This window comes from Cucurbita pepo, chromosome 5 (assembly GCF_057944985.1).
Source record: "Cucurbita pepo subsp. pepo isolate OVF chromosome 5, ASM5794498v1, whole genome shotgun sequence".
Classification (NCBI taxonomy): domain Eukaryota; kingdom Viridiplantae; phylum Streptophyta; class Magnoliopsida; order Cucurbitales; family Cucurbitaceae; genus Cucurbita; species Cucurbita pepo.
The window spans coordinates 17,576,062-17,592,317 of NC_141802.1; the positions used below are offsets into that span (position 1 = coordinate 17,576,062).

Here is a 16,256-nt window from a genome sequence, read left to right on the forward strand (position 1 = left end):
AGCATAAAAATATTCAATTACGATGTACTACCATCCTTTGAGCATAAAAATATTCAATTACGATGTACTACCATCCTTTGAGCATAAAAATATTCAATTACGATGTACTCTAGACATGAGGAAGGTAGTACATGTTAAACACTTCGTAAAACATTCAATTACAATGAACAAAATATAATATCAACGAGTTATACAACCACTTTAATACTATTTTACGTTAAAAATCATCACAATGGTCAAATTTTAACCATTCGACACGTAAATTATACATCTTATTGATAAATGAAATTTATGGCTATCTGTTAATGTTCAAGTCAACTTGCGTGCATATCATTGACCGCTCTTTTCACGAGATTATCATTATGTTTGGTTACCAAAGTGGCTTGTGAGATATCAGACTATAGGAAATGAAAATCATTTCCATCTCCATTTTTTCAATAGATAGGTTCACTGACACCAAAGGAGTTCAGAAAATGGTTCACATATCATCAAAGTTCACATCAGATGGAGGAAGGCTCAATTACAAGTATAAAATTAGGCTCAATTACAAGATTCAATTTATCTAATGCAAGGAAAAGGAATTTACAGGCTCATCATCAAGATCCTCTATCCACATCCATGGAAGGTTAGCAAAAGCAGTAGCAACGAACTCCAAAGTAACTGTATTCAAATCAATGAAGTAAACACTTTATTTATGAACAGCTTACCTGTAAACTCCCGTGTAAATTTCAGGTTTCACCTTCAGATGAAAGATGGAATGAAGTATGACAACCATGACACAGATTGAACAGACTGCAGGATTGTAGGCCACTGCTGCTAAATCTGACAACACATTAGATAGGCAAGAATCGTTACTTGTTTGGGTACCCAATATCAATATGCAATTACATTGAAATTGGTTTATCACGTTTTAGCTAAAAGAACAAGAAATTGATTTCTCATATCTGATCCTAAGAGAGTCTACATGAAGCATCCATTTTCAAAGGCAAGAGCTCTTCTGATAACTGCACAGCTACTTCCGTTTTCCCTTTTGCTACTGAGATGAATTCTAAAAGCAGAAGAAAAGGTGCAAAATCTCCCACCACTATTTTTCGAGGGAAGAGGTCAGACTTTCACGTCTATTTTGGTAACATATTTTGAATACAATAATGCTTAGTTCCCATGAAACAATTTGGTTGATGAAGTGTGAGATCCCACGTTGGTTAGAGAGGGGAACAAAGCATTCCTTATCAGATGTGAAACCTCTTCCTAGTAGACGTGTTTTAAAACCACGAGGCTGACGGCGGTACATAACAGGCCAAAGCGGACAATATCTACTAGCAATGGGCTTGGGCTGTGACAAATGATATCAGAGCTAGACACCGAGCGGTGTGCCAGCGAGAACGCTGGACCCCTAAGGAGGAATGGATTGTGAGATCCCACATCGATGGGAGAGGGGAACCAAGCTACTAGCTTATTCACCCAACAAAAATCATTATGCAGGATGCAATGTTTCAGTGGGAAAGTGAAAAAAAGAAGAGATTTACTAAACTGAAACAGGATGGAAAAACGCAATGAAGCTTGAGATTGAACGATACTTACTCCTGACATGGATGTGATCCAAGATGGGGGTGGCCAGAACAACAATGAATACTCAGCGTGGCGAGATAAAGGCGATATGCTTCCATCCTCCAAGTAAAATATAGAAATGTCACTACCCTTAAACTCACCATCGTCTTCCTCAAAGGGACAGGGGAAACCGTCAATAAAGACTATGCAATTTCCTTTACAACGAGATAATCCTGAAGCTGATGCAGAAAAAGAGCAATTTTCACCCAAGAACAGTATCGTGTCACCCAAGTCACGGACCACAATCCACTTCTTACTTCCATCATCTCTCAGCTTGAAAACCTTAAACCCAACTGTTTTTTCATGTAGAATACTTTCAGGATTTTCATCATCCAAAACAAAATTCTCTTTGGAGTCTATGGTTAAGTACATATCGACCAAGAACAGCTCACCATTGGATTCCACCAAAATCTTCTTGTCACCACCAAATACAGGTTCAGCCACCAAAGTGATTTTATCTTGAGATTCCACCAGGAAGGTGGCCCCAGAATTATCAACCGCATAGAACTCCCCTTTAAACAGCATCACATCATCATAAGGCAACACAGAGTGAGGGATCATACTCCACCGCCCATCCCCCGACTTAAACATAGCCAATTTTCCAGAAACATGAATAGTAATCAAAACAAATTCACTGCCATCGTAATTCAAACACTTATAAGCGACCTTCTCCCTATACAAGTCACTGGCATCGCCAGTCCGATTACTCACAGGCCAAAAATTAAGGTAATGCAACACATATTCCTGACAGAGTTCAAAAGCCGGAAAAATCAACAAGTCCAATACCTTGGGGAAATTTTTCGGCAATGGAGTGTAGCTAGACTTAGACAGCGGATTTGCTAGCTTATTCCTTCCGTACACATCTTCTTCGACCTTGATCAACCAGTCGTTTGAATGCGCCGTTGATCGATCCATAGGAGATCCAATACGAAATACGGAGCGCTTAGTGAGATAGAAACCCCACGTAGTGTCTGAAATGCCGTGATTTGGAAGAAATGGGAATCGACCTGGTGATCTATGGCGTCTGGGGGAGACGACGGATCTCCAGGAGGAACAGACCGATCGAAAACGCATCGCGTCGAAAGGAGTTGCGAAACATTGGGCAATGAGATAGAGGAGATCCTTGGGGAGAAGAGACCAATCCGCCATGGATGATTTGATTAAAATCTGGAAGGTGAGAACGAAAATTGGTAATGAAGAAACACTTACAGTGTGCGTGATGAAATCCCATTTTATAGGTTTCTGACGATCGGTTGCCGATCGATGGCATTGGGCGGGATGGTCATGATTGGAAGCATGAAATTTCTATTACTATGACTTTATGGCTTAATCAACAGATTTGGGGGATTTAGGGTTATCTTGTAGGTCATGAATTATTATGATCGAAATAAGTAAAGCTATAACGGGCGATAAATTGTATGAATAAGACGAGCGATTATGATAGACTATGTAAGATTACTAAACAAGGCTTACGAGATAACCATTTTATGTCCATTTGTACAGTTCAGTTTGAATATTGTGTGTCGAGACTATTGGAGGCTAGGATCACGGAGAAAGAATAACGATCGGGTAATCAGAGAAGTTATGATATTCGCCACTGTGTGAGGAGGCTAAAAACATGAGACTTGACGAGTGTGACTAGGACGATCGGAGGAGCTGATGATGATAGACATGTAACAGCCGAAACCCACTGTTTGGAGAGGGAACGAAGTATTCCTTATGAGGGTGTGGAAATCTCTCCCTAAGAAACGTGTTTTAAAATCGTGAGACTGATGGTGATACGTAACGGACAAAAGTAGACAATATTTGCTAGCGGTGGGCTTGAGCCATTACAAATGGTATTAGAGTCAGACACCGAGCAGCATGCCGGCGAGGATGCTGGGTCTAAAGGGGATAGATTATGAGATCCCACAACGGTCGGAGAGGAGAACAAAACATTTCTTACGAAGGTGTGGAAACTTCTCTAACATACGCATTTTAAAACCGTGAGGCTAACAGCGATACATAATAGGCCAAAGTAGACAATATCTGTTGGTGGAGTAGGCTTGAGTTATTACAAGACAGAGTCGATAAAGACACGAACGATGGTAGACAGACTCAATCGTGAGAGAATAAAGCTTGAATGCCAATCATAAGTTATATATTTCTTTTAAACCTATGTTGCTAATGAAATTTTTAATTAAAAAAACCTAATCCTAATTTTGATTTGACTAAGTAATACTTCATTTTCTTCATTTTACGGCCATTAATTTAGACACTTATAAATTATTATTAAAAAAACGTATTTATTTATTTATTATTATTATTATTTTGCATTTTTGGAGAGTCCCACATCGGAAGATTGGAAGATGAAAAGGCCCATTATGACTATAAAGGGAAACCGTGGGCTAGTGTGCCAAGCATCTTTGCGCTTGGGGCAATGACGCAGCTAGTGAGGTTCTAACCGAGGCGCGTCAATTGCTGGTTGAAAACTATTTCCAAACCCCCTCTTAGGCCTGGGTTTGTCTCAGGCCTTCGAGAATTTCTGGAAGGGCACCCTTCGGGGTAAAGCCCTACAATTATCCACTCCTAAATTTTATTGTTTTCTTGGGGCTTGTTTACCGAACGACCATAGGAAAGTATCTTATATAACAAAATTATATTTTTTTTACATAAAAATCTCACTAATATACATATAAAATACATGTGTATATATATTTAGTATTTAAAAATAAGAAAAATAATTAAGTAAAACAAAGATTTTCTATTAAATAATTTCAGATAAATGCAATTTATGTTCGTGTATCTTGTATCTTGTATCTTTTTGTAAGTTAACTCGACCACTTCGACTATGTTCACGTCTTACACAATATCTATATTAACCAATATTTCGGTAAATAAATAAATTATAAAAATGATTCACATTTTATGATATTTATAAAAGATGTTGAAGACATTAATGATATCGAACCCTCTAATTTATGAATATATCTACCTACCGATCGTACAAACAATCGAGCATACAAGCTAGGATTCCTTCTATAGCCTTAATAAAATAATTTACATTAAAAAAAAAAAAAAAAAAAAAAAAAAAAAAAAAAAATCAGACATAAACGTCGTACCATTGTAGTGTAAGACCAAATGGATGATTGTTTGGAGAGGGTATCATTAAGGATCTTGTTCACTTGAAATGGATGGGTTTTCTTTGATTGTAAGGCTCAATACAAAGGCCACCAACTGTAAAATAATGCATGAAGAGAATTTCAAGTAAAAAGCATAGTAATAAATTGCACAACTTTGAAGTGAAATTTTATTTTATCTTACTGTAAAAAATCCGAGGCACAACAAAGTGAACCCAGGAAACTGAAATGGAGCATTCTTGGATAAGAAAAGAGCTGACAAAATTGAGTGAGTCAGTAAACTGTTGCAGTATATCCATTATCTTTACACTTTATTAAAAAAATATATATCAAAATCCATTATCGCCCGTTTCAAATAAAAAACGAACACGACTCTCATGGCTTTGCTTTGGGCTTTCCCAAAAGGCCTCAGACCAATAGAGTTAGTATTCCTCGCTTATAAACCCATGATCATTCCCTAAATTAACCGATGTGGGACTTCCATCATCCAACACAAACTTTCAAAAATAATATTAATATACTTAAATTATCAAAAAAAAAAAAAAAAAAAAAAAAAAAAAAAAAAAAACTTTTTTACCATTAGTATCTTTGAAATTAGAAAGGGAGACGATTTAGAGAATGTAGATAGACAAATTTCGTCCATATATTGATGCTAAATTTTTTTGAGTATTTCTTAACTTTTTAAAAAAATTTAAAGAGTATTAATAAAACGTAAGTGTATTTTTGAAGCAAATTAATAACCGTGAACTATTTTTTTTTTTTTTTTTAAGTTTAAGTATAATCGAAACCGAGCATTTTTAAAATTTTAAAATATATATTATATTTGATATTTTATTATAAGGCAAATATCTAATATTTGCCTTATTACCATAGGTATGAATTTTTCATTTATTACTATTTCCATATCATTGTAATTTATTTGATTAGAAATAAGATAACTTTCACACCATCTAGGTGTGGTGGATTAATCAAACATTCAGAGTATGTACCTGTTAAAGGGTTGAAAACTAACGGAGATATGGCGTAAGCAAAGCTTTGAATGCTAAAAATGCAACCTTGAGCTTTTCCCTAATGATGGAAACATTAAGTATTTTAGATCAAAGTTTGTTGAAATAAGAAATGTATTGTTTAATGAAGCATTTACTTACCTGTTCTTCAGCCTCAACCTGCTTTGATGCAATACTGCATGCCTGTTTAACAACTATACATTCAAAACCCAATATTTATAACTGAAATATATACCAAACTATATTGAACTTACTGCCGGCATTACGCACCAAGCTAGGAGAAAAAGTGTAGATGAAGCATAAACAACCTGCATTCAATTAAAATGTTATATCCGACTCTCCACAATCGTATGATATTGTCCACTTTGAGCATAACCTCTCATGGCTTAATGAAGATAGTATTCTCTACTTATAAACCCATGATCTTCCACTAAATTAATCAATGTGGGACTCACTCCCAATAATTCTCAACAATATTGTCCACTTTTGCGCGTTATTGTCATTAGCCTCACGATTTTAAAATACATCGGTTAGGGAGAGGTTTCTACACCCTTGAGGAATATTTCGTTCCTAATGTGAGATCTCACAAATATACTCGAGATTTGAATCCTCTCCTCCACAAGAAATTATTCACAGGGTCATACAACAAATAATTTTCTCTCGACCAACTAACGTGCCACGAAACTTGCTTAAGATAAGATGTCATACGATCCTTAAATAATAGGTACGACCTTAAAAGTTTAAGATTAGGTTAGAAACACCTCGTTTATAATATACTTTCAATAGAAATGGGGGAGGAATTACCCAAAATGACCAAGCAATGCTTAAGATTAACAACTGCATGAAAGGGCAAAATGGTCAGATGACTAAAATTAGGAAGTTTTAGATAAACGTATTAAGCAAATATAATAGTCTATATACATTTATAAAGGTGGCAAAGAGAGCGACTGAAAGCAAGTTTTTATCCCCGATCACAGCTGATAAAGACGATGCCACAATCGACTGCAAAGTAGTTACAGACAGAGCTCCATTATTTAGAGGCTAAACTTATAATTTGACGTTAAAAAAAACGTACCTGCGAAATAGCTCCAAAAGCCCCAATGAGTATCAATAAGCTAGCAAATTGATCTTTGTTGGAGAGAAAACGAGCCTTGAAGTAGTACTACACCAATTTATCATAATTCAATTTAACAAAACTATTAGGAAAACGTATGATTCACGTTTCATTTTTTAAGAAAAAATTTGAAAACTCACCGACAAAAAAAGGATTTATAGACTCAGTTTTCAAAAAACCAGATGGTATCATAATCGGAGGATTGAGCTTATGTAATCAAAGACATTTTGAACTCGGTAAATTGAGATAAACAAACTCACATTTTATCTAGACATAAGCTTCCTAGGTTGTCTAAAATATGTAACATTTAATGTTGTATTAGTTGTAAAAGTTGGGAGAAAGAAAGTGTACCAATATCGATGCTTGTGTCCAACCCAAAGTTATGCTGTTGAAGAAACAGACTGCTAACGTTCGTGAAAATGTTGAGCTAAAAACACGACACAACACTTAAAATATGGCGAGATTAATGTAAGTAGATAACAACGAGGAGTAAAACGACAACAGAAACGTAAAATTATTTACGCAGTATTAAACATTTTAATTATATTATAATTTATAGAATATTTTTAAAGTAAATTTAGGATTATTCATTTAGAATTTTTTTTAAATAATTTTTATTAGGATTGAAAATATATATATATTTTTTATTCCCGCCAAAATAAATGAGAAATAAAATTCAAAATTAAATTACTTAAATCCACAAAAAAATAAAAATTGAGAATTAATTACCTTCTTCCAAGCAACGAAGTGATTTCCTTGAAGGAGGGGATTGTTTTGGCCGTAGACGGAGGCAATCGAGGAACATTATCGGCACCGTCGCAGTCTTCCTCCGTCTTCAAAATCGGCCGAGACAACAGATCCATTTTATTCGAAACACTTTCTTCTAGAAAAATCCTCACATACGCAATCGTAAACAACGACGCGCAAACAGCGACCTAATTACAAAACAGCCAAATCCATAACCAAAAACACTAAATCAGAACTCAAATTCAAATCAAACGATCTAAAACGAAACCTAATCGAACGAAGAACCTGAAAGATCGAGTCGATTGAAAGGAATCGAGCCGCCAAGTTTCCGCACAAGTAAGAGCCAGAAAAAACTGCCGATACGATTCCGAATGCAGATAATCGCTGATCCACTAGAACTTTGTCAGCCTGAGAAGAAAAAAGCGAGGAGAGTTTCGATTTCAGTCACATTCTTGCTATGGAAGATCTGGCGGAGACGGAGATTCAAGTACCGCGTAAGCGAGAGCGAGGGAGCTTAAGGTGCCGCCGGTGAGCGCGGCGGTAAAAGTCCTCACCACATAGTATGCGTAGAAGAAACTCTTACTTCTTCCAAATGCCAATATCGCTAAAGAAACAAATGAGTTTATAAGATTCAAAATAATTATAAATAATAATTTTTTATTTTACTTTTAAATAACATTTTTTAACAAAATAATTAAATTATATATTTTAAAACTTTAAGTTAAAATAATTAATTAATTTAATTAAATTAATATTTAAAAGTTGGAGTAGGATAAATTTCAAAATTAAAATTTATTAATTCATTAAATTTTGTCTTCTAATAATTATGAAAATTTGTCAATATATATATATATATATATATATATATATGTCTTTCACCTCGTATTGGGCCGAATTAATGACTTTGACATCTAAACATAATTTAATTCAAAACTTTTATTCTATTTAAATATTAAAAAATAAAATATCAATTTTATGTTGAAAGTGGACATAGTTATTAATTATTTAAATAAAAACTTATAAAAAAGATATTAACAATAAATTAACGAAGACTGGTTTTAAATTTTATTAAATTATCCAAATTGAAATGATCATATTTAATTACTATTTTGTTTTTTATTTTAATTTTTTTAAAATTAATATTAAAAAAAATCATCTATTAGAATATTCTCTCTAATATTAAAATAAATCACCTTTTAGATAATTTATTCCTCTATAATTAGCTTGAAACTTAATTTATCATAATAAATTTATAACTAAAAAAATTAAAACCTAATTTTATTTGACCATTTGTCGGAATTTATTTGTCATATTAATTTTTTATATATATATTTATCTCTATATCTGTGGTTTTCAGTTATTTTATTTTCAAAATAAATTGAAAATAAACTATTTCCTACCAATAATTTTATTAGAGAAATAATTAAAATCTCATAAAATTAAAATATCAAATATTTACCATTCAACACATTAACATTAATTTAATTACGAAGTATAGAATGATAACTTTCGAGCTAGTTGAGTTGACTTAACCTAAAAAATGTCAACCCACGAACGAGCCCAAATTTTAAATTAAAAAATTCCTCTCAATAAAAAAAAAAAAAGAAAAAGAAAAAATTCTGAATTATTTTTCAATAATGTTGTGCAAACATTAGGTCGACCACTCATTAACATCAATCTATCTGTTGTATGATAGAGTTGTAACTTTATTTTTGAGTTGGTTGGGTTGACTCGACTTAAAAAAGTCAACCCCACGAACTGACTCAATTTTTTTATTTTTTAAAAATTCAACCCGACCCAAATCGAAAAAATAATAATAATAAAACGAGAGAGGTCGAGTACCTATTGGAATGGCAGAGAGAAGGATGGGAAGTGTTAGCAGATTTTTCCTTCCGTATTTATCGGATAAGCTCCCAATCCATGGCGTCATGATCATTGCTCCAAATCCAATTATCTGTATTTTTTTTTTCCTGTTATTTAAAAGAAAAATGCGCAAAAAATTAAATGCAATTATAGACTCACTGCGTCTTGGAAGCCGGTGAGGTAGAAGACGAGGGGACACTGGTCTTGGTGGCCGAGACACAGAGCGTCGGTGGTTACGTCCACTATGGTCGGAATAACCACGGCGTAGCTGAATCCGGCGAGAAGCACCGTCGCCAACAGGTGGCGGAGTTGGCTTATTACCTCCTCCATCTCCGATTCTCTGGTTCTTTCCGGAGCTCTTGATAATGAAGAAGAAACAGAGAGGAAAGTGGAGTAGGAGCAGGAGTGGGGCTGGGGTTTTTGTTTACCTTATCTTTTCCTATTTAATAATTATATGGTCCTTTCCTTTTTGAAAAAAAAAAAAAAAAAATTATTTTCTCATGTGGTGATTATAATTATTTTAAAATTATTTTTCCAACTATCGTAACACTCGAAAAAAATAATGACATCTACCTCCAACATTCGCTACAATAATGACAGCAATGACAACGACCTCCAACAATCACAATTTAGATTGATTAGTCTGAGTTAGTCGAGTTCTCAGGTCATTTGAACACTTTGAACGGTTTATGATTTATGTTCTAAACCTTATTATTAATTATTTGTTATTAATAATTAATAAATATTTTAAATATTTGGTTATTATCTTTATAATACTATTACGCTTTCTTCAAAGGATGACTGCTTCCAAGCCCACCTCCTGGTTGTCATCGCTCGATCACTTCCTTTTATACTAAGTGATTGCTTAGAGACCTTAGTGTACGATCTGGGTTGTTTCCCTCTCGACTTTGGATCTTAGTACCCCAAAAGTCTGTCTGTACAAATGATCTAGGCCTGTATTTAGAGTTTCCCTGGGGTTGGTAAGGCGAAATGGGGCCACCCTAGCCCATTGAGTGCTCTACCTCGAGCCATCGACATCATACGCTCTACTGAAATAGATTTCGCGGGAAACCAGCTATATACGATCTTGGTTGGCCTCCTTAGCCACAAGTCATTCCCGTATTTTGCCACATACGTGGGTTCGATCCTCCAAGGCTTGTTGGAGCTCTCTTCAACCTGCTCATGGCTAGATCGATCAGTTTCGGGTCAAATAGAAAGAACTCGAAGATTCCACCTCTGGAAAACGCCTACACCTAACAGCTTAAGCCACTGTTCCCATTTTCTCGCTGACCGACTCATTTTGTAATTATTATAAATTATTTTATTAAAACCGTTCACAAAGAAATATATGAATATGAATATTCTATACCATGATATTTAATTATTATATTCACTTACACGTAGTTTTAATGATTATATATTTAATGAACTATAAGATATGAGGCTTGTAATTAAATATCTAGAAAATGTATATACTTAAATTCTGACAAGAATTTGGCGCACGTGCCGAATTATATCTTGCTGTCTGAAAGGAATTCAAGATCATACGTGTGCGCGTGGCGCCTTCCTACTATGGACCGTACAGCGCGTGTACAATCTACACCACGTTAACATTTGAATTAAATAAATAATTTTAATGTATTTATTTATTTATTGAATTAAGAAACTGCCGTTATATCTTTTTAAACGGCCAAACAAACTGCCGTTTATTGTGGTCCATACACGGCTCACGCGCCTTCCTTTACCGTCAATTTGTCTCACCATCCACCTGGCATTTGTGGTGGCCCACGCCTGGCTGATTATTCTTTTTTGGCCCGATATTTAATTGACACGTGTAAAATTTGGACTTTAAATTAATAATTTTTGTATACTATTTATTTCCTTTTATTTATTTTATTAAAAAAATCAAAAGTCTGAAAACATTATAAATATTCTACCAAACAAAGCAGAATAATTTTCAGCCAATCATATGCGTCCACGTAATTACACGTCACCTCACTGAAAATAAAGGCAGTTACATTAATATATTTTTTTTTAAATAAAAAAAATGGTTTAAGGTTTTGTACATCGGAAGCTGCTGCACTCCGACCGTCGGACTCCACGGCCGGAGAGATTTCTGGCGACGGCAATAACGACGGCGCCGATCCACCGGACGCATCCGAATCCATGGTTGACGAGATTCCGCATGAAACCGCCGTCGGTGGTGGCTGGCGGTGTGAGAGTGGGGTGTGTTGGATGATTGAAGTCCCACACAGACTAATTTAGGGAATGATCATAGGTTTATAAGTGAGGAATACTAACTCCATTGGTAGGAGCCTTTTGGGGAAGCCCAAAGCAAAGCCATGAGAGCTTATGCTCAAAGTGGACAATATCATACCATTGTGGAGAGTCGTGTTCGTCTAACAAGGTGTAGGTAGGCCAAGGGGGTGTCGAGGAGGAGGTCCTTGAGGCTTGTGTAGGATTGAAGAGGGGTCATTTCGATGTGGGAGAGTTCCAGTTCCGGCGAGGTGAGAGGGTGACTGGCCGGAGAGTGGGAGTGGATGAGGGGAGAGAAGTTGTGATGTTTAAATTATGACTAAATTACAATTTTTATAAAATCTTATTAGATTTAATGGCCCTTTCATCGTTGAAGGCTATGGCTTTAAGCCTCTTTGCTGTGTTCATCACGCTGAGAAGAAAGGATGGTTGAGGTTAATGGACGGCCATGATTTACAGAGACAATCCCAAAGATCACTAATCTATGTTCCCTATGCTATTAGAATATTTCCCAAAAAGCTTGCACAACTCTCAACTCTGTCTCTCTCCCCTTCGTTCCTAGTGCCACAATCAACCTATATTCTTCGTTTTGACTTGTTACGTATCGCCGTTAGCCTCGTGATTTTAAAATGTTTCTGCTAGGGAGAGGTTCCCACATCTTTATAAAGAATGTATGTAAGATCTCACAATCCACCCCCCTTGAGGCCTAGTATCCTCGCTGGCACACCACTCGATGCTTAGTTCTGATACCATTTATAACAGTCAAGCCCACTGCTAGCAAATATTGTTCGCTTGGCCCATTACATATCGCAGTCAGCCTCACGATTTTAAAACGTGTCTGTTAGGAAGAGGTTTCTACACCCTTGTAAAGAATGTTTTGTTCCCTTCTCCAATCGTTGGATGTGGGATCTCACAATCCACCTCCCTTGATGGCCCAACATCTACACACTGCTTGGTGCGTAGCTCTAATACCATTTATAAGAGTCGAAGCCTACCATTAGCAGATATTGTCTGCTTTGGCCCGTTACATATCGTCATCAACCTCACTATTTTAAAACGTGTTTGTTAGGTAGAAGTTTCCACCCCTTTATAAATATTTCATTCACTCTCCAACCGATGTAGGATCTCACAATCCACCCTTCTTGGGCCTCAGTGTCCTCACTGGCACGCCGCTCAGTGCCTAGCTCTAATACCATTTGTAACAGTCCAAGCCCACCGCTAACAAACATTATCCGCTTTGACCCATTACATATTGTCATCACCTCACGATCTAAAAACACATCTACTAGAGAGAGGTTTCCACACCGTTACAAGAAATGTTTCGTTCCCCTCTCCAACCGAAGTGGGATCTCACAATCCACCTCCCTTGGGGACACAGCGTCCTCGCTAGCACACTGCTCGGTGCCTAGCTCTGATACTATTTCTAACAATCCAAGCCCACCACTAGCAGACATTATCCGCTTTGGCCCATTACGTATCGCCGTCAGCCTCACGATTTTCAAACACGTCTATTAGGGAGAGGCTTCCACACTCTTATAAGGAATGTTTCGTTCCCCTCTCCACCCGACCCGACGTAGGATCTCACATATTCAATACTAAACTTCACCAGACCACCATTTTGGACTATTAAAGTCTTTGTTCCTTACCTCTTTGAGTTCCAATATGTTCATACTTCATCCTCCATCTCCCACCTGTAAAATTGTTTCAAAAGTCGGCCGGATTTAGTTTATGTAAGCGACAAGGTTCCCTGCAAATAAAACAATGTCAGAGTCAGCTGAGGAATCGTTTCAAGCATACTAAGAAATGATAAGATCAACAAGAATTTTGTCTAGTTGCCAATGTCCACTTGGGACAACAATGGACAACTTCTTACACGTGGCATCAACCCAGAGGATCAGTGATGACAGAGGCTGTCATATTTAGTAATGTCCGGATTGCCTGTCTGTTCAACCTTGGAAGCTACAAGATCATCAGCACTGAAACATTCCAAGCAGGAAGAACAACAACAAGAAACATTCATGGGAGCTCAAAGCAACAAGCCTCTTCCAACATTAAGACATCTTTTCGATCAAGATCCATATAGCAACAAAAGCTTTAGCTTCAACAATGATCTCGAAGAGGAAGTTCTTTCCATAATTTCGTTCTGCACCGCCACGACGAGCCAGTCTGCACCGGCTTCTCGTGAACTGAAACGGTTCAAGCTCACTCATCTTTTCTACGTCGTCAAGACTTCAAAGAATATACTGCACGACGATGTTTTATCGTCCCTGCTAGCTTTAGTGTCGGCTAATCTATTCCGACCGCTCCCGCCACCGTGCACGACTGCAATCAGCTCAAATGTAGCTGATGATGAAGTGGTCATTCCCATTCCTTCTCTAACATGGCCACAACTTGAAATTGTTTATGATATGCTGTTATGGCTACTCATCAACGTTGATCCACAAACACTTGAAAAACATATAGACAACAGATTTCTTCTTGGTCTTCTATCACTTTTCGATTCGGAGGAAACGAGGGAACGAGAGAGTTTGAAGAACATATATCACCAAATCTATTACAGATTCACCATGTACAGATCGTTCATGCGCAAGGCGATGAGCACGGTGTTCTTAGACTATATTTTCGAGACGGAGCGGCATAACGGTATTGCAGAGATGCTTGAGCTATGGGGGAGCATAATTAATGGTTTTGCAGTTCCTTTGAAGGAAGAACATAAAGTTTTTCTGAAAAGGATACTGATTCCACTGCATAAGGCCAAAGGAATGCAAGGTTTCAACAAGCAGCTGGCTTACTGTGTGTATCAGTTCGTGCATAAGGAGCCTGAGCTTGGTGGGTTGGTTGTGAGGAGGATCATGAGGTACTGGCCGCTGGCTAATAGCCAGAAGGAGCTAATACTCATTGAGGAGTTGGAGGATTTGGTGGAGAAATTGGAGCCTAAACTACATAGGGATTTGGCTATGCCATTTTGTTCTCACATGAACAAATGTTTCAACAGTTTGAACTCTCAGGTAACGTTGAATCCCTTAGCTGCTACTCATTGTGAGTTTGTAGGTACTATATTTCTTGAACTTTTCATTTCATATGAACAGAGTTTCAAAAGATATGAACTCCAAAGAAACAGATAAAATCACAAAGAAACTATCATAAGCATATAACTTATTAAGAAAGATCCGCAGAGGGCTTGGAAAGGGAACACCGTAATGAAGCTTTTAATCTTGCAGCAGATATGAGAGTTTTAGTCCTCTTTGGGCTTTCCCTTTCGAGCTTCCCCTCAAGACTTTTAAAACGCGTCTACTAGAGAGAGGTTTCCACACTCTTATAAAAGGATGTTTCGTTTTCCTCCCCAACCGATGTGGGATCTCACAATCTACCCCCTTGGGGGCTCAGCGTTCTCGTTGATACTCGTTCCCTTCTCTAATCGGTGTGGGACCTCTCATGTTCACCCCCTTTCAGAGCTCAGCCTCCTTGCCGGCATATCGTCCGGTGTCTCGGTGTAATACCATTTGTAACCCCTAGCAAGTTTAGGCTTGGAAGCCATGGAAACCCTAGAAGTAGCTAATGAACATTATCCCATAAGACATTAAATATTGGTAGTAGTCGATTCCAGGACATGATCGAATATGAACAACCAAAAAATACGTGATTAAGAACGGACCCATCTGCACAAAAAAGAGAAGAAATGGAAGGCCTAAGAGAATAAATGAAGAAAGCTTCCTACGAAGAACATTTAGGGTATGAGGCTGGCATTGTAGGAGATAGAGTGTTTCAGATTGCTTTATAAAGCTCCTTAAACAAAGGAGAAGAAGCCGTAAGGTGCTTAGATAAAGATTTGATGGAAAACATACCAGAATGATCTAAAATCCATTTCCTCTGAATCTTCATGACATCCAAAAGAGATTCAACGCAATAATTTCATCTTCCTTGTCCCTCTAACCTCCAACAGTCCGTCGCCATTTCTCACGCTCTCTCTACCCTTTTCTACCTCTCATCTCTTTGGATTCTCAAGTCTCGACATCTCTTTGGACTCGTGACTCTCTATCTCAACCAGCAGCCAACTCGACATCTCTTTGGACTCAAGACTCTCTATCCCAACCAGCACCCAACCCAACTCTAAGTTAGATTGGATTGGATAGAGCTGAATTGTAAAACTTGTTCCGAGTTTTGATTCAAAATATTTTAGTTGTAAGAACGAAACGTGATATAGACTTAATAAGTACTCAAAAGATAGCGTAAGCCCTTGATCATCAATAACAGTAAGCAACAATGGCTTGTTTTGCATTCAGGTGGCTGAACGAGCACTATACATATGGAATAGCGAAGCATTCGTGAAGATGGTGTCGACAGCCATGGACGAAGTGTTTCCAGTAATCATACAAGGAATGGAAGAGATTGTTCATAGCCATTGGAACGACAACGTCAAGGAATTGGCTCACAATGTGGAGGCTTTACTTCAAGAAATGAATCCATTTCTGTACCATAAAATCCTACACAAAAATGGGTTTCAATAACACAAGCAACCCAAGCTCAGAGACTGTAATGGCT

At 37.0% G+C, this 16,256-nt stretch overlaps 3 protein-coding genes and 1 non-coding gene across 5 annotated transcripts; 2 read left to right on the forward strand and 2 right to left on the reverse strand.

Moving 5' to 3' along the window:
• Nucleotides 1-391: 391 nt before the first annotated feature.
• Nucleotides 392-2,971, reverse strand: LOC111794375 (F-box protein SKIP23). The gene is made up of 2 exons (XM_023676346.2): nt 1,582-2,971; nt 392-822 (listed from the first exon to the last, which is right to left on the reverse strand). Exons 1-2 carry the CDS (start codon nt 2,755-2,757, stop codon nt 817-819), a joined length of 1,182 nt encoding a protein of 393 aa, XP_023532114.1. The 5' UTR covers nt 2,758-2,971; the 3' UTR covers nt 392-816.
• Nucleotides 2,972-4,009: 1,038 nt separating this feature from the next.
• LOC111796267 (U4 spliceosomal RNA) lies at nt 4,010-4,160 on the forward strand. Its single transcript, XR_002815314.2, has one exon. It is a non-coding gene; the product is annotated as a U4 spliceosomal RNA (small nuclear RNA).
• Nucleotides 4,161-4,538: 378 nt separating this feature from the next.
• LOC111794792 (uncharacterized) lies at nt 4,539-9,875 on the reverse strand. 2 transcript variants are annotated; one of them, XM_023676930.2, is made up of 14 exons: nt 9,618-9,875; nt 9,438-9,549; nt 8,087-8,199; nt 7,881-8,003; nt 7,578-7,783; nt 7,200-7,275; nt 6,810-6,896; nt 6,656-6,736; nt 6,539-6,571; nt 5,989-6,042; nt 5,876-5,917; nt 5,717-5,795; nt 4,912-4,982; nt 4,539-4,824 (listed from the first exon to the last, which is right to left on the reverse strand). In XM_023676930.2, the coding sequence occupies exons 1-14, from the start codon at nt 9,786-9,788 to the stop codon at nt 4,756-4,758; spliced, it is 1,317 nt and encodes a 438-aa protein (XP_023532698.2). In that variant the 5' UTR covers nt 9,789-9,875; the 3' UTR covers nt 4,539-4,755. The 2 variants fall into 2 exon arrangements, with proteins under 2 accessions (XP_023532698.2, XP_086979883.1); XM_087123757.1 differs by lacking the exon at nt 6,656-6,736.
• A 1,546-nt stretch (nt 9,876-11,421) lies between these two features.
• Nucleotides 11,422-16,246, forward strand: LOC111795194 (serine/threonine protein phosphatase 2A 57 kDa regulatory subunit B' beta isoform-like). The gene is made up of 2 exons (XM_023677477.2): nt 11,422-14,722; nt 15,998-16,246. The coding sequence occupies exons 1-2, from the start codon at nt 13,640-13,642 to the stop codon at nt 16,220-16,222; spliced, it is 1,308 nt and encodes a 435-aa protein (XP_023533245.2). The 5' UTR covers nt 11,422-13,639; the 3' UTR covers nt 16,223-16,246.
• Nucleotides 16,247-16,256: the final 10 nt, after the last annotated feature.